The 23,737-nt window shown below is 42.4% G+C and overlaps 1 protein-coding gene across 5 annotated transcripts in view; it reads right to left on the bottom strand.

Annotated features, from left to right (window-relative positions):
* Nucleotides 1–23,737, bottom strand: part of ZNF536 (zinc finger protein 536) — a 354,285-nt gene that overhangs the window by 98,172 nt on the left and 232,376 nt on the right. The window contains exon 9 of one of the 5 annotated variants that reach the window (XM_087740370.1): nucleotides 21,179–22,888. The exons of the other annotated variants lie outside the window; for them this stretch is intronic. Within the exon in view, the coding sequence (XP_087596496.1) occupies nucleotides 22,854–22,888 (35 nt within the window). The 3' untranslated portion in view covers nucleotides 21,179–22,853. Of the gene's footprint in view, nucleotides 1–21,178; nucleotides 22,889–23,737 lie in introns of those variants that run through there. 5 annotated transcript variants of the gene reach the window in all.

Raw genomic sequence — 23,737 nt, 5'->3', positions numbered from 1 at the left:
TCAGCAGTTAAACTCTGATTTATTTCAGTGGGGGATAGAAAAGCAATTCTTTGTGATGACTATGAAAATGAAAAATGCAATTTTTTACAATTGGTATTTATCCGCAGCTGTAAGTGGGGGGGGGGTCCCTGTTTTTCAGTTGATGTTGCACAGCCGCATGAAGCAGTCCGTCTGCAGCAGGAGTTGCTACGCATGCTGCCTTCATGGCCGCACAGCCCGGTTGTATCCAAACGTGCTTACAAAAAGACTTCCCCTGAGCAGAGAGGCGCTGTGGTATGGACACACCTAAAAGGTATCAGCCATGGCAAGGTGCAAAAAGCCTGCCGGAGTTAAGGAAGAAAGCATAGATCATTATTTTAAAACAAAACAAAATCTTACTGAAATGTAGCTGCCAAAGAACAAGATGAGAAACAATCTGTTTCCTACCTGACTTCTCCGGCCTCCCTAATAAGATCTCATGAATTGGAAATAACATCCAACCAATAATCGTTCCATGTTTCTTGCACAAACATTAGAATTTAAGACTGAATTATCTGTACCTTCTGTGGACTTTGAAGAGATGATGCAAAACAGTTTAACAGTTCAAAGTTGCTATTCAGTTTTGTAAGTTTTCATGGTGTTTTCTATAGACTGGTTCTTATGAGAGGAGGACAGATATGAGGGTAACTTTACTTCTTTAAAATCTCTTCTAGAAGTTAATTCCTACCCGTAAGTTTCTTGAAGCTTTTGTACAAGAGCTTAACAGCAGTAAGCGTATGATCCTCACACGTTTCCATGCACTAAGGATGGGTGCAGGCACCTGGACGAAGAGCTTCCTGCCAAGCCCAAGCGGCTCGTCCGGTGGCGAGAGGAGCGGCATCCCTGGCCCTGCACAGCTGCTGCTGGCGTTCACCACCCAGCCACACGCTCCTGCTGGGGTTCACCACCTTGCCCAGTGAGCATTGGGGTCCCCTGATACTCAGCTACATGTGTGGATGCTAACTCTGCTAATGGCGAGGTTGCAGCACAGTAATGAGAGGAACAATGTTTGTTTTGATCAGTTTGATAATTCATTTAAAAGTATTGTACCAGAGCCATCGAGACAGAAAGCCACACCATTGTTACAAACTGGCACCGTCTCATTATGTGAAGTAATTGAAACCTGTGGGAACAATATATGATTTAAAGCAGACAGTGAAGTTCTTTTCTTAAACAACAATAACATTGTTTTTCTATGATTCTGATCTTGCTCATGGGAGTAAATTTCGCTAAGCAAGGAGTTAGAGAAATTTTCGGTTGCTGATTTTTAATGACCAACGATGACTTTCCAGGAACGTCGTAGAATTGGGCCCTCTTTCAATAAAAACTTCTTCAATGGGATGTTTATGAATTGCATTTCTACACACACAGAGGTGGATTTCCAAGTGCTCCGTGTGCGTTTAAGATCAATAGCTCAATTGACACTAAAAGATGTGCACTGAATTACGCTGTAGGGTAGCTGTATGTTTCTTTAGTGTGGCTTGATGTTTGCTGGGCTAGAGAGATACTGAAAACATTGTTCTCTGCTTTGCGTTAGGTTTATATCCTAAGAGTAAAACATCAAATAACAGTAGAAAAACCCTAAGTGCATTTTAGTATTACACACCTCAGAGGTGCTCAATAGGTACTGAGGAATTTCTTTGCCATAATTAAGAGGTTTGGAGACCAGATGAACAAATGACAACCGATCTTGGCTTACTTGGAAAAATGAGTCATATCACTTATTATTAACTATTAAAGTAATTTAAACTCTTTTGAGAATAGATCTAACGCTGCAATGCTTTGAAGGTTTGATATGTCTTGTAATCCATAGATTATTAAAGTTAATTTCTCTGCTGAGATCCTACTTTCAGTAAAAAATGCATGCACACTAAAATGGTGTTGTTTTTTTTGTTTGTCTCTCTCCTTTTTTACAACAAAGATGTACTTTAATTGGCTTTCTATTTATATTGCACTCAATAAAGGTATGGAGGCTGCAAGTGGGAGAAACCTTCCACAATTCTGGCTTGCAAAGCATACAGAAAAGCACACCATTCATCCACAAGTACACCCAAACCTTTCATTTGAGTTGGGTTGTGCTTGTGGGTGCATGGCGTTCTTTTCTCTCTATTTGTTCTCCATGTATAATTTAGACTACATTTTGCTTTAGAGACCCTTAACGGATAAGGAAAAGAAGGCAATAACAATATGTTGATTTATATCACCGTGAAACATTTTTCCCCCCATACTTCAAAGTAATTTTAATTGAATTTAATCCTCTTGACTTTCATTTACTTATAAATGAGTTTTAGTTGTAATGTTAGAATGAAACAGACTTCAGCAGTTAACAGGTTTTTAGTGTTTTTGATTATAGATTATTATATAGTGTTTCTTGGGCTAGAAAATACTGACTGCTAAATACTGTCCCATATTAGATAATTCTAAAACCTTCCAACTCTTCTACAAGTAGGAGAGAGGCATACCAATTTAGGTTAAAATACAGTTCATTTAAAAAGGTAAAAATGTTTGAGGAAATGATTAAAAGTACTGCAAATCATTTACCAGTTTATGTCCATGATCAAGAATATATCTAAGCAGAAAACTGAAAAAAACAAACAAGAATAGCTTCCAAAGGAACTATGCAATGTATAATCCCATCAGTTGTGTGCACGCATTTATCATTTTTTAGCTCTTCATCCATAGATCATAGGACACTAAGAGCCCAATTCATTAAAAATTGAATACTCTATTTAAGCTGGATGTTCTTATACTTGGAGAAAAAGCGTGGAACCGTTTTTTTCTCTGAAAAGTCACATTTTTGCCATTCAATAAACCCTTGTTTCTCTCAGCTTCTAACTGGACAGCGTTCCTCAGTTAATTGCTACACAACTTTAGAGCTTCATAATTGAATGTACAAAAGAAAATTCAACTGAAAAAATGTCTGCTATGTTCTTTGAAAATTACAGAATAATTCCCACCTGCCTTTAACATGCATACATGTACCCCCTCCTGCTCTATTCTACCACAGCTGCCTCAGCTTTAAAACTCAGTTTAGTGGTTGTGTCGTATTTGAACTCTCCTTGAAGCCTATCAGTCAATCCCCTAATCAGGTACATTACATTAACATTATTGGGTGCCGTATTTGCAATTCCTACAGGATTTCTCCGTCCCTGTTTATGCAAGTCTCTCCTGCACATCTAGATCACTCGTTAGAAAACATTGGTTCACAGAACAACTTCCAAGTCCCAAGCAGCCGTGACACAGCCCAGTACTCTCAGCAGCGTGGACTTTGAAGATGGTGTTTTGAAACAACAAGTTTGGAAGCACCAGATGATTTAGTCTGCTAATGAATGAGATCATCATAATGAGGATCTAGTCTGCTAACGAATAAGCTGCGTGTACGGGATGGGCAGGAGCAGCCAACGAGCATTTTCTGGGCTTCTGAAGAGATGGGGAAGGCTTTGAAGCATTTAGCAGCAGACTTTCCTGCTTTCTGGCAGAAACATGGTCAGATGTATGGTGTACAAACAGCACAGTACCTGTCGTTTAAAAATCTGCCTGCATACCCTAAGGATCTTAGTTACCAATATTCAGATTTATGCCTTACTTAGTTACAAATTTAATTTTGGTATTAAATTTCAAGTTAGCATGTCTATATTTGCATTGCTTACTGAACTCTTCTGCCATCCATACCACTACATACAATCCTAAATTTGAAATGTATATTCTCCATTGGAGCAGAGAGGTTCCTTCCCTCTACAACATATGCGCAAAAAAAAAAAAAAAAATCCTTATATGAGACAACGAGGAAAGAGCGAGCTATCCCTCTCCTGAAACATGCGTATTGCTTACATACCGTTTGTTTTTCTGACACATAAATCACTTATTCAGTAAGTTGTTATTGAAATGTATTTATGCTTATCAAGATAAATCTCCACTTATAACACCTGAAACTTTTCTGCCTGTTAGAGAATTTCAGAACTTTATTCATGTGTACTCTGCAGACATAACACCTTTACTGACCCTGTTAATGCACCTACTGCCAGCTAAGCTTACACAATATAAGGAGTTATGTTTTCCAGGGAAAAGCCCATTAAAGCCAAAAGAAATTGCCTGCCTGCATTTGCATCCACTGTTATGGAAGAGTACAAGATAGAAAACATAGACTTAAGGCAGATGCCGAAGTACTATTGTTAAAGGAGTAGCTATAGCGAGCACCATCCCACTCTCTAAGTCCTGTAACCACTGTATCCTGCTATACAGTAACATGCTATTTCCTATTCAAAGTAATTACTGATGAGGGCAAATGCTGAATTTTTAATGGTGCCCACTGTAGACAGCAGAACACTCTAAATGAGAAATAATAAAGACCTGGTCCTAAGAGATAGATCTGTCTATAGACTTTGCTTAAGAAAATTAAATGGGGCAAATAAAGTACTTAAACATAAAGTTTGCAGAAAATGCAGATTAAATGCCTTGTCCTAAATAGACAAGTGTGGACTGACTGGTTTTTCCTCAAAGGAACAATCTTCTACTCGTTCCACATGCTATCGCCACAAGTGGAGGAAGTTCTCGTCCAGCAGCAGCAGCCACCTGGGTTCAACAGACAGACCTCCTGGTTTCCTGCACCAGGAGAAGTCTGCTGGACAATCAGCAACACAAAGAAAGTAAAGATGGGCTGGACTAAAGACCCAGGACAGAATACAGTCTCCCTGTGAGTCTGGGCTCTTCAGAAGGTGAGAGAAATGGTTAAGGAAAGCTCCCTGAAAGAGACGGTTTCAGAGTTTTCCTGTCGGTATTTTTCCACTTCTCCTGGCTGATGTACAACATCAGATCAGCCTGCTCAGTGGCTGTTACGCCATAGCATGCCTCATAACATACCCTAATCCTTTCAAGTACTTTCACTACCAGCTATGGATTCAGTAAGCGCAAGCTGGGTTAAAGGAGCAAAACAATCTGGTTTTCCTTTTTTTGTTCACGTTTCTTCCTTGGAGTACACACAAATTAGAAGTGGGCCCTTTTTTCTTGTACATACAGATGCTCGTTACTTATTACTACAGTTGAGACTGTGACCTGAGAACTGAACTGGAGCAAGCACTGCAATGTCAACTCTTGTTCTCCGAGGCTGCGCTACTGATCCTGGAAGTGGGAAAGGCACAGTTTAGCATTTGTCAGGCAGAATGAGCAAAGTATCTCAAGCTTTATGTTATACAATCTATTGCTCTTCAATTTCTGAGGTCAGTTCCAGAAGTTGGGTGTTACTGTAGGTCAAAACCAGAAATTATGATCAAAGAAGAGATGTGCAATTCTCTACGCAGAGGGAAGAGATGTTCGGGGAAGGCAGGTACCACACTGGCGCGGACGCAGCCACTTGAGGGAGCTAACATAGTGTCACTGCCCAACACCCACCACCCTGGGGAGGACCTGTCCCAGAGCTCACACCCAAAAAAGTCTACTCCAGTTGGTAGAAGGGGCTCTGCTTGGCATCCCCTGGAGGAACCGTGGCTCCCAGGGGTGCGGCCACCCCAAAAGGCCATAAATTACTCTGCTACACGGGACCATTCCCAATTTAGAGCGCCAGCGGGATGCCCACCTGCCCACTGCCTCCTCCAGCAGCAGGGCTGGCTGTGGTGTCTGCCTGGTTTAAAGCCTTTTAGCACTTCATAAAGCGGCCCTTAGCAGGCCACAAACTTTACTCATTCCCATATGAGTTGTAAACGGCAGAATGGGAAAGTCTATGCCTTACAGAGGGAAGAGGAAAGGTTTCACGTGCTTCTTCAGAAGGCCACGGCTGAAAGGGGAGAGAGGGCCTCCTCCAGCGGTCACAGCTCCGCGTCGGGCTGAAAAGCGGGAGGAGGTATGAAACCTGGCCAGCACCAAACTTCATTCACAGCAAACTGTGTGAAGCAGATGATAAACCAGCTAATTGTATCTACGTGCAGGGATAGGCTAGAATGAAAATACCTGCTACTTTCAATAATCTACTGATATACCCATTTAATAAAATCATGAATGCTAACAATTATTATTAATAACAAATGAAGGAACCTCCACAAAGGCTGAGATTAAAACGCGATGCAGAAAACACGATACAACTGACCAGAAGAAGGTCAGAGCACTAGCAATTACAGACTGGTTAGACAAAACATCTTTATCCAATGATTTATATTTTAATGAATCAACCAAACCCACTTCTAGTTGTGTGTTAAATGAGGTTAAGGTTACTATTACTGCGGAAAGTTGAAGAATTTCGTTTGGTGCTATCTCAGCATACAGTGACACAGAATACAAGTCAGAATACGAGAACTGAGAATGTCTGGTGTTGTACAATACTATAGTAAAAACATGATTGAACTGTGGCTGGCAACATCTCAATGCTTAATGGGATATCAGTGTACTGCAGGAATACCAGCATATGGTGTTCCATATTCTTGATCTATGTAAGAGTTGCCTTTTATATAGCTCTTGATATCCACAGACCTCAGACTGGGTTTGTACTCTTTTACATCACCATAAGCATTAAAAACATTATAACTAAAATGTGAAAACGGCATGCACCTGACTTTATCACGTGCTGTAGTGCTAATATACCATGTTAATGAGCTATACTAGGAATATTGGAAATGCAATAGTATCTTAATGCAATATTGATAAAAGACTAACATTCCTGCTCGTTCTGTCTCACTTGCAACAGCGCCTGGCAAATTATAGCTATATTTTCGTGATCATAAACTTAGAGGAAACATGTTCAGGGTCTGTCAACAGTTGAAAATAGTATTCGCCATACATTTGTGTCTATCTGTCTTCTTCATAAAATGTTTAATGCACTGTGTTTTGCAGCACAGTTTATATTTCACGTGACCAATATATGAAACTCTTTCTGCGTAATGTGAGATCATGTAACAGCTATAGTAAACAAAATGTGCAATAATATTTGTATACATCTGCTTTATATATAGGGTATCAGTATGTACATTAATACACGCAAGATTCAGTCATGTGTATATATAGTAGTGCAACATTAACTTTTAAAAGAAGGCTTGAAATAACTTACTTTTTTTTGTGTTTTTGTTTGTGGAAATGGAGTTATGTGAAGCTTGCCAGCGCCTCTCACAAGGAAAGTGGGATGGCGAGGCAACCAGCCTTTTAACACCGCTACGTTGAATACCCAAGTATTTTCACTATTTTGAATATAAGTCTATCAGCATAGTACGAGCATGATAATATACTTACAAACATACAGCCCATTTCAGCCATCAGTTTATCAAAGTTCTATTTGCTTTATAAATAAAAGACTATGAGAAACTATTCCATAAGATTAGGAGGCAAATTCAGCCTCTGTGTAATTCAACAGACTTTAAAGGATTGCTCCAGAGAAGAATTTGGTCCTCCAAATCTAATGTATTCAAGGAGTTTCGAGAAAAAGCGATTTTTTTAACAAGAGTTTTACAGATGTCTGCTAAAACCTTAATAGAAGCTTTGAGCCAGAGACTCCTATAATTCAACCCCTGAACTTTCGAACAACAATTTTATTTAGAAAGTTGATTTATTCATAAGTAAATAGGATACAGTGTGGATGAAGTACAAGGGATCAGGAGGCAGTTATTAGATTTATAAGTACAAAAGCCTCACTGTTGCAGACAGTGGAGGCTCAGCAGTTACTGTACCTTTCAAAACTAATATGTAACCATATCTGTTTTAAAAGAGTGATTCATATTACTCCGAATGCATGAGAAACTCTTTCTCATCCCCACCACAGGAAACTTGAGTCTGATTTTAATGAGCTTCAATTGGAATGTGGCCTTTGAAAAGTAGTGCATTTGAAAAGATGGAACATTAAATTTTGTAATGATGTAAAACATCTTCAATTTTTGACAGGACAATGGTGCTTATTGTGCTTTATGGGCCCAGTGGTGATTCAAAGGTCACTTTGTATATGACTCCACAGACAGGGGCAGCAGTGAATGAAAATTAGGTTACATGTGATCAGCTTTATTATTAATCAGATGAAAATGGATTTTTAACATTTTTCTAATGAGCAACAGAGAAAGAAGAAAATACCATGAATAAAACTACAAGAGGGAACAGCAAGACCGAAAAGCATGATGTGCATAACCAAACTAATGTGTATTAAATCTGAAATCCTTAAATACTGTCTCAAGAAATAAAACGCAGCTGCATATTTTTGTGTCATAAATATATAGAAAACTGCTGAAATACCTACTGTAATTTACTATCTCTGTCCTTTGTTTATAACTAACTAATGAACTGATTTCTTCATACAGTATATTATAGCAGCACCAGATAGCACTGCTATGGTTAAGGTTGTGTCAGCGTTTCCATTATAAATCCTCTTTTTCAGGGGTTTATAACTCAGCTGTAAAAATGCAGCCCAGGCTAAAACTTGGCGTACAAGGTCTCTGCCAGGAAGCACATTTATTTTACAAATTTCCCAAAAATGTCTCTTGGAATATTCTGGTATTACCTGAATGTGAATTATACAAACACTGTAAAAGTTTACTAGTTTAGGACTCTGCACTTGTTTAACTTTAGAAACAGGTTTGATTTAAAAAAAAAAACAAAATCAACAACAAAAAGCATGCACCTTTATAAAATGACAGGCCAACACGCCTTTGCTCTAGAAAGAGCGAAAAATTAACATTTTTTAAATCCTTCAAAACATCACTCCTAAGCAGAGTACTACTTTTTCATCCCCTGGAATATTTTCATGCTAAATAAAACATAGTGCTACAGCATTAGATTGTTGAACATTTACCGTTGGATCCACACGCTGCGAATGAACTTGCATTAAACCTCACATTAATAAAGCGCTTGATCACAAGAAGCCTGTGTGTCTAGCTCTGTGTTTGGCTCAGCCAAATGCCATTTGGCTATCAAAGTCCTGTTTTGATTAGCAACTAGTGCCAAGAAGCGGGGAGAGGAGTGGCTTGCAGAAACGAGAAACGCTTCTTTTTGCGGTTAATCACCCAAAGAGGAGCAGAAAAAAACACAGAGCAACGATGGCTGAGAAACAATTCCAAAGTCAGCCCTTCTGACAACAAAACGTACCGCAGGTCCCCATCTTGCCAGTCACCGGGACTGCCAGGCACTGCTGCGCAAAGCTCCTGGACGGGGCTGGGCTAGCTGATCTTAAGCACCCTAAATTTCAGCTTTGGAGGAATGCAGTTATTAATGTGCCTCAAAGGAAGGGGGAGAAAGAATGCGACGGCCAAGTTACAACAGCAAAAAGCACCGGTCAGCATAAGTGATGGTGTTATATGAGAGGCTGGGAGTATTTTCTATCTTTCAAACAGATTTACTGGGATATAAATGGGTGAGCGGAGGGGGGGCAGCAGGCGGCGGGGTAAAGAGCACTGCACTCTGCCTCCCTGCTTCCTTACACAGCACACGCTCCCAGGCTTGGCAAGAGGGGAACGGACGCGTCCTCCTGTCCCGTTTCTGCTGCCTGTGCCCAGCCTGACCTGAGGTTTCCAACGCTGAGCTTTCCTGAAAGCACCCCACGAGTCCATACAAGGAGGGCTGCTGCATCCCAAGCAGAGCTGCTATCCCCACCCACACAGCACTGGAATACAGAGAAGATGCTAGTCAACTTTTTTTTCATGCCGTTCCCTCCATCTAAAACCTTACTTCTGCAGGTAAGCTGTAAACTGGAGAGGAGGAGCAATGGCGGAGGTGCAGCAGAATGCAGGCAGCGCTGGCTGTGGGCTGCTCTGAGCACAAAGCCAGGGTATCCCAAAAACCACTGCAGCACACCAGCCACCATCCTGGCCCAAGGACCATGGCCACAGCAGCTCCAGGCACCACAGAGCAGCTCCCTCCCAGAGCCGCTTCTTTCTGATGAATGCCTGAACCTGCAGGGAGAGTTTCTTGCACAAGCCTTCCCACGGCCCTGTGCATCCACGCAAGAGCAACCACAGCCTTGGCCTCAGGCTGCTGAAAACAAAACCACTCAAGCTTCAGCACAATTGCATTGCCGTGGATATTCCAGCACCCTCCGCCATGGCAAATGCATGAGAGAAAAATCACTTAGGCACATTCAGGACTGCTTACTTTAAACAATAAAAAGAAGAGAAGAGTGCAAGACAAATGTGCTGGAGCTTACACCAAGTCATACGTCACCCCTCCAGAGCTGTGAGTCCTTCCCCCAGCACCACGAGACCATGCTACGACAGAAGGATGCTCTATTGCAGCTGCAGAGCAGCACCGCCCACGGAAAAAGCAAGTTCCCAGTAGAAGCAGGAACGTTTGACCAACTGGTGGCTGAAGACACAGTGGTTGCCAACAAGACAGACAGACCAAATGTTATTGACAGCAGAGGGTTTGAGGGGAAACCACAGAAATTCCCTGCATCAAGGCTGCGTGGCAATATCACTACCCGCTACAAAGCCCAGAAAGGGGCTCTGCGAGGCTCCTGGCCCTCCAGCCCCCCCAGGCTCAGAAAGGAGAAGGTTTCTGCAAGGTCTTACTGTGGTTCCAAGGTGCTTCTTGCTCTCCTGCAAAGAGGGTGCTGCAGCAGCGAGCTGCACCCTGGTTTAATCAAGCAAGAGATGACAGCAGCAGGACCTGGTGCCCAGTTAATGATGCACGGCTGCTCTGCTGGTGCTTCGTTAGCCTCTCACCCCTTCACTCCAGCGACAGGCTGGGGAGCCTTACCCAAACAGACTTTTACATGGGATATTTTCCTGCTTTCTGGCTTCTTTCTGGGGGAAGATACATGGATAACTAATTTTCCATGTATTTTATCTGAGTTTGTGATTCTGCTCCAAAGGAGGGCAGGGAGTACTGTTGGTACACTTTGAAAGGGAAGAGGGGGGAAGCAATCTAAAATACATATTCCGTTAAAAAAGGATGCAAAATGGACGTTTGATCACTCTATGGGTCAGTTGCTGGTAAGTGTTTATTCCACTGGCAGTGGTCTCTAGGACTATCCCAGGCTGCAATATTAATGTATGTTTCTTTAAGAAAATACATAGCGTTTGCAGTAAAACATAGAGGATATGCCATAGTATTTTTTATTATTAAGCTAAATAGCCATGTAAAATGAGTATAGCATATTGGCACTGATTCCTGCTATACTGAGGCTCCTTTGTGAAATTAGTTAATTAGTTCTCCCCCCCCCGCCCCAAACTTCGTTTGAATAAATTTGTGGTTAACACAACTATGAAGAATTTTGCTTTCCTTGGCTAATTTTTTTCTCTCTTCCCCCCTTTTCAAAGGAAACTTCACCCATCTATTGGGATAGCACTGTTCATTTTGGATAAAGATGTCTGGCTAAAGAAGAAACATTAACACAAATATATTTTGTGTAGCAAAAAAGCTGCCCATACTTTCTCTGAAAGTAACTGTCCATCACGACATAAGGTAAATAAATAGATTCCGCAGACTGTTACAAGCTTGTTAATTCTTCAATAAATTAGCCATGAAAAAGTGTTAATTAACTAGTAAAAATGTTTAGGGATTCTTTGAGAAAAAAATCATAAGCACTGGAAAAGTGTATACTTACCAATATGTAAAAAATACAGGTTTTTAACTCAATTTCTGAGACTTTTACAACAAAGTGCAGAGAAAGACAGATGAAATTATGTTCTGACTACATACACTGAATAAGCCCAATGGGAACCTCTGTATATAGTTATCAGTGGCACTGAAATCTGCTTAGGAAAGCAACAAGTCTTTTGTTCTGTTGACAACAGTTATTACAATTAATTCATTTTGTGATTGGTATTTGCACTGAGTGACAAGGTGTTATTTTACCTCCGTAAAAGTTAAAATGGTAATACCTACATGCGAAATAACACTGAGTTTGCTATCACTCACTCAATAAAAGAAAAGCCTCTCTTCAGAAATGCCTTCTCAGCCACCACTCCTGCAAACCTGAAATATTAGCATCAGACCTCCCTCTCCTCTTTCCCCAGAATTTTTTTTTTCTCTTCTAAAAGTTTGTTTGGGGGAAAGAAAGAAAAAAAAAGTTGTCTATTTTATGCTAAAAGACAGGCTAAACCATAAGTAAACACAGCAAAAGGCCTCCGAATGCTTCGCTGCGTGTTGGAGCGAGATCCCTGCTGTAGCTGCAGGCTACCTGCCCAGGGGTGGCATTGCTGAGGGCAGGATACGGTGTCCTCCGGGCTGAGTCCCACCAGCCGGACTGCAGCAGGGGCTGGCACAGGCAGGGAGCGGTGCTTGGGGCTGGCAGGCCAACAGCATCCCTTTTAGAGGGGCAGAAGAGAGGCAAGCCCAACCACGAGCACAGTGCCAGAGTGCTCTCTGTGCCACGCTGCCGCGGGAGCAGTAAGAAGGAGAGCCCTTCATCCCTGAGGCTGCAGTGCTCCGTGCTGGTGGGATGCTGTCTGCCCACCCCCAGCATGGCACACAACAGCAGGACTTGCTGCAGTCCCGCTCCTTGCAGGGACAGAGTGGGCATCAAGCCCTGAGCAGCCCCAGGTGGGAAGAGGAGGGTCTCCTGCCACTCGAGGCACGGCAAGGTGCCAGGCAGATGCTGGTGCTGCGTGAGTCATGGAGCTCAAAGTAACAACTATGAGTTACAGGGCTTTGGGGCTACTTCAGATGCTGCTGAGACCTGCCCATCCCATGTGCCACAAGGAAAGACCTGTGCAGAGACTGAGAGACCCTGAAATCTGTGGAGCTGCACTGTACCACTGGAGAAGCTGAGACCAGCCACAATTTCCAATGTCAGACCCAGAGCAGCCACACCTGGATCCAGCCCGCCTCTGTGAAAGAGCTCTTATGGGTCTGTGTATGGAGACTGCCCGTTAGCCAGCCGGCAGACCCTTGGCTGCCCATTTTTAGAAAAGAAAGACAAAACAAGGAGCGAGGAGCATTAGATGATATAAATTTTACCTTTTGTAGCAGGACCCAGCAAACCAAGGGAAGTTTGCAGCGCTAGCAAATGGCAAATAACCCATTAGCTATGGATAGTTCAGCACGTCTCTACTTTTATTATAAGTTAGCCTCACTAAACCATTGACTTAACAGAGAATCATTATAAATCCCCATTTTGAATTTTTTTATTAGCAGTATTTATCACCTTCTCAAAATCAATCCTATATTTTTAAATTAAAACAAATGACTACTTGTACTGCAATCAATATTAGTACATTTCCCTTTTTTAAAAGGAGAAAAAATGGAATACAAAGAAATGTCCTTCTTTGGCTGCATCAATCCAATTTCAATATAATTCAATATTTAATAAATATAATCCTCTGTGTCTGTGCAGGGAAACATCATAAAAAATGCAAAAGGTTTCCTGGTCTCCAATAACTTGCATGAAACAAAGTGTTTCCTTATTCCTTCCATAAATACTGCAGTCTTATGCTACTGGTTTTTTCTTCCTGTGTGTTAGACAGAGTTTGCTCTGATTACGTGTAAGAAAGGAGGTTTACATATTTCATGATTAAAAATCCAAAATGCTACCTACCATCTCCAAAGAATTACCATCTTTATCTCTTTGTACTTCTTTGGCTTGTTGTTTTTGAAAGGGCAAAAAAGAAAAACCTTATATAATACCTAATTTGTACATCTGTGGTTTCCCTCTGACTTGTGTAGGCACCATATGTTTTTAATTATCATAATAGCCTTAAAGAACCTGTTCAGTGGGAAACACATATGATCCTTTTATTACTGGTTTGTAATTTAAACAGTTTTAACAGAAAAGGTCTGGCTATAAGGGACCGAGAGGCACAAAGGTCTAAAAACCCTGTTATTGACCTCTGAAAGCATGAGTTCAGATCCCACCCACCGAGGTGGGACCCGGCTCTCCCGCCTCTGACAGAGGTAATCGGTCACATGTGAAACGGCTCTTTGGGACCTTAAAAGACATAATCTCCAATCTCAAATGACTCGACGTTTCAGTCAGCGGCTGACACAATGAAACCAGGGTCTATAAACATTATCATGCACCCGATCTGTGCTTTCTTCTCTCTGGCGAAAGCTTGCAGAGTGATGGTGCCGTAGGAGAAGCCCTATGAACGCCAGAAGCCCAGAATTTCAGCAATTCTCATTAGTTGTTGCCCTTTCAAATTCCTGGTTTTGTCCTTTATGCAAATGCAAGACTGGTGAGCACGCCAGTCTCCCAGCCACGGGAAACAGTCAGATATTCGGAGGTAGGAATTAAATTTAACAAGTTCAATTCACTCCTGATTCTGGACATCTAAACACATAATCAGTCTGATAATGTTATTAATTATCATTCAAGCGACAACCTTTGACACTGGCATGCTCCCACAACCTCCCTACTCCAATAACTCAAACAGAAAATCGTTGGCATGAAAACCCACAGTCTTATGAACAGAAATTGCAAATAAGCAGGCACTGAACATACAACTGGGAGTGAGCAAAATCCCCCTTTTCAGAGAGAAAGCAGGGGCTCACACAATAGCTCAGTCACTTGACCCAAAATGAAATTCTGCACAACTTCGTCCCAAAACAGATAATTTACACCCCAAACAAAGAGCTGTGGGGAGAAGAGGGTGGGGAAGGGAGCCTAGCTAAAATTACACTGAGGCTGGAAGTCGTTATGGCTCCATCTCGGGAGATGGATGGTGTCCTCATTAGAACGAAGCTTTATTTAGATGGACGGACAGAATCCTTATTAGAACATTAGGCTGAAAAGTTTAAATGTCAGGAAATACAAAATTAAAATTTTGCAAATAAATGCTGACTTGAGGGAAAAAACTTACAGCTCCCTGTACAGATCCTACTGGAAACACTCAGGAAAAAGGAAATCACTCAGGAATGGCAATCCCCCATGCCAATCTAACCCTCCAAGGATGTTCTTGGAAAACTCCATTTCACAAAAGCCAGAGGAGATCCCTTTTCTTGGGCAAAGTGGTTTCCACATGTGATCCGATGCTATCAGCTCCATCCCTGGCAACACACTAAGCCCAGAGGGAAGGGAAGACTCGGGAGCTGCCTCCTCCCACCACCCATTTCTGGGGGAGCCCACACGGAGGAGGACATGCTGGTGTTGGGACACCCATTTCCATCTGCACAGCCTTGCTTCTGGAATGAGCACGTGAGCAGTATCTGACATAGGGAACCTCAAGGGGGAGAGAGATGAGATGCCCCAAAGACTGCGAATGAGCCATTCCCTGCCCTTGCCTGTCTCACTCCCCATCCCCAGGCCCTTTGCTTTCTCCAGGGAAACTCAGGTATTTTGCAGTGATGGAAAGACAGCTTAATTATCTTGCATAGAAAAAAGATGGTAATTGTTTTCCGTTTTACCTGAAAGCTAATGGATCTTGGGATACCAGACGTGGATGCTCAAAATCCCCTCTGGAGCTTTTCTGGTGATCTGTCGTCTCTTGGTTGCCTTTGGTGCACACCGGTCTCTGCTGAGGTAACATGTGAGCTATTGCACACTAAAAGCAGGTTTTTCAGAGAGGAAGTGCGCGCACACACACACATACACCCACACCCACCCAGACACCCTCCACCCCTTGTCCTGCACCCTGCTTGCAGGTCCTGCTCCAAAGCTCAGTGACCTGAGGAAAGACTTCTCATCTCACAGGCTTTGGTGGTTTGGGGGGAAAAGGCAAGGCAGGATTTGCTCCTGAGAGAGGCACAGCACTGCAGAGCTCTGCATGGCGTGGTCCTTGTCCTCTCATGCCAGGGTCATGGGAAAGACCTGTGGGTGCTGCTGTTCCCCGTGCTCTGCTGATACAAATGGAGGCAGCCAGTGGGACGGACATGCCGATGGAGGCAGACATCTCCACTGGCCTCACCAGAGCTCCCTATTCTTCCTGGATGCAGTGATTCTCACGTGGCACAGGGTCACCCACCTGCGTGTCATGGGCTTGTCCCCTTTGCCAGGCTCTAGGCCTCCACATTGACCTTTCTACTTGGGCCAGAAGGGGTTGCTTATGGAAACAGAGTTTCTGCTGGGATTAAATGAATTAAAAAAAAAATTTCTTGCACTTGATCTTCTACATAAATAAAGATTTTTCTCTTTGGGTTTTTGTTTTTCTTTTTTCCAGTATGAACCCAGTGAAAATCTAGTTTTCTGTTCCTACAGCTTCACCCAAAAAATCATCAGGATGAAGTTTGCTGATGAAACAGAAGTGTTCAGTGTTTAACTTGCAGCATGGGGAGGATGGCAGGGAACACCATGTGTTGCAATTGCACAACCAGAGGACGTAACTCAGCAGGCAAGCCCTACTCTCGCACAGACACGTTTGTGTACTTCTCACACCACCTTCTAAGCAACCGACTCTGCCAGCCACCATCAAAGGAGGGAGCGCCAACATACCCCACCAGAACGTATCTCCTCGCCTTTGGAAAGACACACAGGATCCATCCATTTGTCGAACTCATGTCCACCACCACCAAGTAAAGTCAGCCTAGGGACCCTTCATGCTATAGGTCTCAAGCAAAGTGCTTTCACCTTGTTCTCTTCTTCTCCCATACATGTACAAACACAATTCTACCTTCAGAGAAATCCCAGTACTGGGCCTGAGAAAACTCTTTCTTTTTCTATTTAAAGATCCTCCTCCTTTCACGGTAAGGATCCTCCAAATTTCCAAAAAGTGGATAACAACAATACCACTGTGATCCCATCTGTACACAGCAATGGCACTGTAATGCATAGAGCATAAAACACCAAATTCCCACAGACAGCATCTGTCTTACTACAAACAATGGACCATTATCTTGTAAATAATTCTGATTAAGCTGCAGCATTTTCCCCAAACAAACAGTAGGGGAGCAGAGGGTGAGGATTTTTCTAGTGGGAGTGCCGGTTTTCTCCTTCCCCAGCTCTGACACTCAGTTTTTTATTCAACTGATTGGCCCCCTCCTCTCCCCGCTCTGTCCCCCATGGCTTGGTTTTCATCTTCTGACCTTATCCAGCTGTCAGTCATTTTGGCAACTAAAGAGGGAGCCGTCATGTTAATGGGATTCCCACCTCTATCCTTTGGGAAAGCTTTTCTGTTTTGTTTTTTTTTTTTTCACCCCAACATACAGTTATATAATGATTAGCGAATACACCCATAAACCCTCCTGCTACTAAATAGTTCTTGTGTTAGGGGATGGAAAAATCAGCCACACTGCTGGGTGCATGTTGGTGCCGGTCAGAGTTTGGGGATGTCTGTTTGTGCCGGTGATGTGTCTTGGTGCATTTGGCATCTGGGTGAATGTGGCATGGGAGCAGACTTCGCTGGGCAAAAGCTGTCGCCCTCTTCGAACTCCCAGCAGGGAGAGCTGCCTGCGGCGGGGAGCGGGGCTGGGGGCTCGCCAGCCCGTGCCAGCGGGCACCTGCACCTGCAGGAGCAGCCCACTGCGCTCCTCCGCACCCCAACGGGCAGGAGAAACCAGCAACAGGTTTACCGGGAAGATCTGAAAGGATTTAAAAGAACCAAGCGCACAGACTGGAACAGGGTTAGCTGTGCAAAGGGACAAGTGAAACAAGACACAGTTAGGGCTAACGTGGCCCTTTCTCCTAAGGTCCACAAACTGATCTATGTGGCAGCTGTGAACTGAGGAAAGCCCCCGAAAAATCCTGAATTTCATCTTTAACCTGTTCATTTCAATGCATAAACCTTTCCTTATATGTCTCTCTTGATAAATGACACATCTCTATATGGCTGAAGTGTTGGTTTTACTTCCCTGCATCCTCTTAACTTGCCTTCTTATACATGTGAGCTGTTCAGGATCAAATGCACTTCCTGGCTTGAACAAAAAAAATAATATAAAGTAAAGCAGCAAGGACTAATCTAGGATGGTAACGTTGAAAAGTAGGTAATAAAAATTCCAACTTACAAGCAGTGAATTGAAGACACTGTCATTCAGTTAAAAACCACACAACAGCCAGTTCAGCCACCAGATCAGTGAGCGCGAGCAGGAACGCCTTGGCCTGCCGAGCACTGCGGGCACCAAACAATGAGCGTCACGCTGACGCTGAAAAGGAGGGAGCAAACTGTTGCAGGCAGCGTGGAAGGTCCTCAGTCCTGACTAGGGCCTGCTCGCACAGGCACAGGACAGGAGGACCTGCAGGCTGGCGGTGGGCCGGGGGACGAGCAACCCACCAGACACATTGCTGAGCCATCGCCTGCCTCGGGCACCAGTGCTGCATGGCTCCCCAGCACGGGTGGGGCTGGCGTGCTGCAGCGACGGTCAAAAACCGGTGGCTCAACCCAGCTGGCACTCTGAAGAGCCCTGAGGTCAAAATTCATGGATTTGGTGGAAAGACATTATGGACAAAATATGGCGAAGCTCCTGCAGGTGCAGAGAGCCCCCGAGCACCTGCCGCTTGGCGCAGGTAGGGCTGAGGCTGAGGCTGAAGGCAGCACCGGGTTCAGCACCGGGTTCGCCGCGCTGCGCAGGAAGTCAGGCTCACCAGCGCTGCTGGGATACAGAAGGGATATACACACCCAACACATATTTTAAATGTGTGTTTATTTTCATTAATAAATTTTTATAGCTTACTGTAGTTGTATCAGAGAAGGAAGCATTTATACACTGAGGACTTATATAATGTTCTTCATCTTCAAAGTGCTTTACAAACACTAATTAATTCATTTATCCTCACAGCACTCCTACTAGGGAGATAAGTACTATTATTTTCCATTTCACAATGGAGAATCCAAAGTGGAAAACTTATTTTTTCCCATGGTCAGTGAGTGAATCACAGGTAGACCTGCAGGAGCGAAGAGGGCTGCCAGCTTCTGAACGTGAGCCCCCCTCCCCAAATCTTATTTAAAAGACTTGTGTTCTGCCAGAGTCATGGCACATATTGGGATATGCCTTGGCTTTTTCCTTCAGTAAGAGATAATTAAGGAACAATTCCCTCTCTGATCCCCAGCATGGCATGCTATTTTCTACCCCACTGTTGCTCTGCGAGCTGAACAATGGCTGTTCTATGCAGGGAATGGCGCTACAGACGCCGCGGATCAGAGGAGATCAGCTTAAAGAAACTTGCTGGCCTGCGTCTCGCTCCACGGACAATGGGGCGGGCAAAGCGGCTTGGGTGCAAATGCCTGACGTGGGGGCGGCTTCAGGAACACCTGCTTGTAAATGGCAACGCTCCGGGCAGGGGCATCTGAAGCTGAAGTCACTCGCTTCCAGCATACCTATCCAGAAGTTTCATGTAGTAGGAAAATTGTTGTGGTTTCCAGCATTTGGTCTCAATCTTAAGTGTATTCCTTTTACGTTCGTGCAGGAGGGATGCATAGTGCTCCTAGTTCACCTCTGTGGTGCTGCTGTCTTTCCTGTCTGATCCTTGCCAGCAAATGTGTGGCTGCTTCAAATGGCAATAACAGTTACTGTGAGCTTGAAAGGCTCAATTTCAAGGCATCTAAAAAAATAAAATTGTGACCGGGTCTTCTAAGGAAGCGTTCAGATCACAGAACTTAAATCAACATTGGGGATGACAAACTGGGAAAAAAATCCTGGTTTTATAATTTCTGAGAAAGACACGTTTCACCTGTTATAATCCTTGTTAGTGAAGACCTTACCCACCCTGGGTTTTTTCCCACTAGTTTATGTTTTGACAATAATAAAAATGCACAAACCCCCAAACCTTCTAGGTAATTTCCTAGCTCGGAAAAGATACATTCATTAGCAAAATAAACTGCCGAGTGAAGCCATGGCACATTGCAGAAGACATGACCACGTCCTACTGGGGAAAGGCCCGTACCTAGACATTGCTTCGGAACAACCAGAACAATTGTTCAGTGAGAAATGTTTTTTGCATATGACTCATCAACCCTTGAAAACAGTATTTCTTATATAATACAAGTGCTGACACAGCCTTCACTTGAGTGGTGTGACTGCAGCTGTATAATTACAACTTTAGATTTGATGTTATGGACCTTAGGTTACGCCATTTAGACAAACGCTTCATTGTGTTACAGAGATATTTTTTCCTTAGTCATATTGCCCACAGGACAATAAGGACTATATTCACAGCTCACTGCATAGAAGTTTAGGCATGTAACAGCCAGCGGTATTACACAAGATGAGATTATACCCAATGGGGGTTAAATGGATTCATAATTGCCACTTTTTCTTGTCTTTTTTTTCCTTTGCTCCTAGTTGATACTTTTTTGGAAGTGCTCTCCAAATAAAAGGAAGAACAATCTCACACTGAGTCTGGATAAATGTTACAGTTGTCTCACAAATGCTGTATTATTTCTAGCCCTTCCAAAATAATATAATTGTCCTACTGCTGAACTACAGATTTTTCTCAGTATGACACAGAACACTAAAATGTCAGGTCCTGACTCATGGTGTTTTGGTGGAATAAATAAAAAGTACCAATATGCTATTCAAAACTGACAGCACTAATGAAGATGTGACACTGGGAGCCCTAGTCATGTTTTCCTTCAGCTTCCATTGCGTACTCAGTGGTGCACCGAACAACAGGCCACCTCTTATGGGTCCCATCCTGGAAACACTTACCATAGACCTGAGTGAAACTACTGGGACCGATGCGACTGGTTGCTTGTTATCCTATGCTTGCTTTATCTTGGATGAATCGCACGCGGGTCTGAGGAGGGAGGCTAGTCTCGGGACGCTTACCGCACATTCTTTCCATGGGAAACAAAAAGGAGAGTTCAGTGCTATGCGCAGTATTGAAGACTGTGACTTAATGTAAGGCTAGGCAAGATTAACCAAGAAAGATCACTCAGGGGCTGTACGCTCCTGGCATTTCTCCGCTGGGATAGACGTTGTATACCCATTACTCACTAAGGCTACATTTCCAGCTGCAGGACTGGACCCAAATACGTAGCTCACCCTGGCCAAGCACCCAGGCACTAATACTTACACACTTAATCCATCCCACATTACTCATTTTTAACCCAGTGGCCTCCACAAAAATTTCTGCTGGATTTTAACAGTGACAGAGAAGAAACAGGTCCCACGTTCCCAAGATATTTTCTGTGATAGAGGAAACAAGTCTAATGCCCCCCCTTATATACCTGCCTAGCCATACATGGCATCGTTCTAATGACAAACCACTCCTTCCTTAGAAGACTGCATTTTTAATAAATATCCTTTACAAGGCCAACAAGTAGCTTTGCAGAGTTTGCCTCTCAAAGCATCAAACAACTGTGGATTGCATGAGTGGTCTTTGGTCTACCAAAAGGTACAATGGTTTCTCAGAGAGTTTTCTTGAATGAATTAACAAAATGACTCAAAACTGCACTAATGGTTAACAGCTTTTTTTTTTATTAGCAACACTGAGATAAGTTATTGAAGCATTTTAGTATTGTTTTACATTCCATTCAGAAGTGACCTAACTTGTAACTCCATATACATTTAAAGATATAGTTTGACACTTATTCAGAAAGCAACAATTATTAAAACTTACATACCTTCATTACCAGGAAACCTTAATATATTTTCTAATTACTTCCAACAATACTCTATTCCAAAGCACATGATAACCCACTAGAAGTTTACACATTTCACTTCAATCACAGGTTTTAAATTGTGGATGTCAGAGTGCTGTTCATTGAATTTTACTGTCTTTCTTGGTTAATATTGGAAAACCTGGCACAATATATTAAGCTAGAAATATTGCTTAAAGAATATGAAAAAAGATAACTACAGTATTTTTTCCTGCTAAAGCATTACAAAATACAGGACCATTAAAAACTCAAATAGAAATGACAATAAATAACCTTAAAAATGTTAAGAGAATTTTCACTCATACTAAAGTCCATTCCCTAAGCTTGCCAAACACATAAATAACAGAACATATTCAGGACCTCTATTTTTGTACTATTATGATGGTTTGTTATATATTGTGGATGTATTGTGTATACATATATTAATGCTTACACTTAAGGTATATATTTTTTTTCTTTGCTGAAACAATTAATAAGCCTCAGGTAATTATTTATCTGTGGTACTACAGGTATCTAGATAGGTGGGAGCAAACCTCAGAAATTCCGGATATTCAATATGGTGCATAACGAGATCATCTCCACATGAAGATGTCTTAAGTTCCTTAGATTACAAAGATGAATTTCGTTATTTATTTCTGAAAGCCTCTAACATAAAATTATAATTGCTGTCAAATTAATTGTTTAAAATTGGCCCCATAATAGGTATTAATCGTACACTTAGTTTTGACTTACAAGGATGTCTAAATTGTTCGTGTTTATGAGTAGTTATAGGAAATACTATAGCTCAGACACAAGAATATATATTCCTGAACCAAAACACAAACCAGAGCATTGTCTCACTTTGGAAAGACCTGGAAACATCTCTATGCCTCTGCCTAATCCTACATTATAATTTAAATTTGACCTGGATATGACAAAAACAATAAGAATATATTGTTTGGTAGATGAAACTTAAGAGTAAAATCATACAGCTCTAAGCTTACATCATTATTTTGTCTCTGCAAAGAAAATAAAAGCCTTTCTGTGCTAGGGATTTGCCTTGGTGCGGCTGGCCACTGATGTCTGAAATCACGGCACATACCAAGGCCTCCTTTTGCAAACACAATCCCCCTTTCAGATCTCGTGCTAGGAGGGACTGAATGCCTCCAGTTTCACCGGGAATAGAATCGGCACTTAGCTGTATCAGATATTTTAGGGGTTAATTTCCAGAAACATAAATGGAATGGGAACGTTACACCGCAATATGAAAAATGGTAAGAAATAAAAGTTTTCAACAGTAAACAAAACGGTGACACCAAACTTATCACCTGACCGATTTCTGATGCAACAAAATGCAATCAAATTAAATTACATGAATATAGCAATGAAATTCGAAGTCAAATAAACATAGGACCTGATTCTGCAATCCTTAGTCACGTAAGGATTCCCGATGGAGAATGAGGGATGCAAGACTGGGTCCTTAGCTTCTGCTTAGGAAGTCAATGTTGATTCAGACAGTATCTTTTCTAGCCAAAAATATGCAGCAAAAGGAAAGTAACATAAACAAGGCTAAATGTCAACAGTGTTTGCAGACTTACAGACACCATCCATTTGTTTGTACTGAAATGACTAGCGAACCATTTGGCAAATACAATGCTATTCACAGACCGGCCCTTTTATCCAGCAACACAAACTTCACTGGATCACTGGCATTCCCAGTTAATTAAAAAAAGGAAGCAAGCCATATGAGTTTGGTTTGATATTGCCATGCAAATGGCACTGCGACATCCAGAAGTGAGGCTGAAACCCAGGCGTGGGGCCGAGGTGCTGATCTCCCGTTCAGCAGTACAGTTTGTACGCTAAAAGCAGGCCTTGGACCTCCTAACTGAATCTAAAGAAACCTCTTCAAAATCACCATAATGGGGTAAAGAAAAGTCTGCAGTAAAACTTCCATATCATTTCATTCTGCCTTGAAGGAAAAGAATATGCTGGTTACTCCCTCAACTGCAGATCAGGACAAAATGTTGGGTTACTTAAGTGCATTACAAGACACTTTAAATGGGCAGGAGTACTACAATTTGCTGCAGCAGGATGACCTTCCATTGCCTCGTAGCTGTCCTAGAGCTTGGATATATCAGGCCTTTTGCTTCTGTTTAATACGGATTTTATAATTCAAAAGAGCTGCGATAAGGATTCAAGTGAAGCCACCACAAACAATTAAAAATCTTTTTCTGTATTTTATATGTTGGTGGTAGTTCTCTGAAGGGGTTAGCATTATAATCTTTTTAGTTTTGACACCTGTGGCAATAAGCAATTTACAACAACTAAATTCACTATTTAAACATTGGGGTAGAGAACTATAATTATGTGACAGT

This window comes from Nipponia nippon, unplaced genomic scaffold (assembly GCF_047370975.1).
Source record: "Nipponia nippon isolate SJK-2023a ecotype South Korea unplaced genomic scaffold, ASM4737097v1 scaffold_7, whole genome shotgun sequence".
Lineage (NCBI taxonomy): Eukaryota > Metazoa > Chordata > Aves > Pelecaniformes > Threskiornithidae > Nipponia > Nipponia nippon.
Note: the sequence above shows the minus strand (reverse complement) of the source record. Positions and strands in the feature narration are given on the sequence as shown.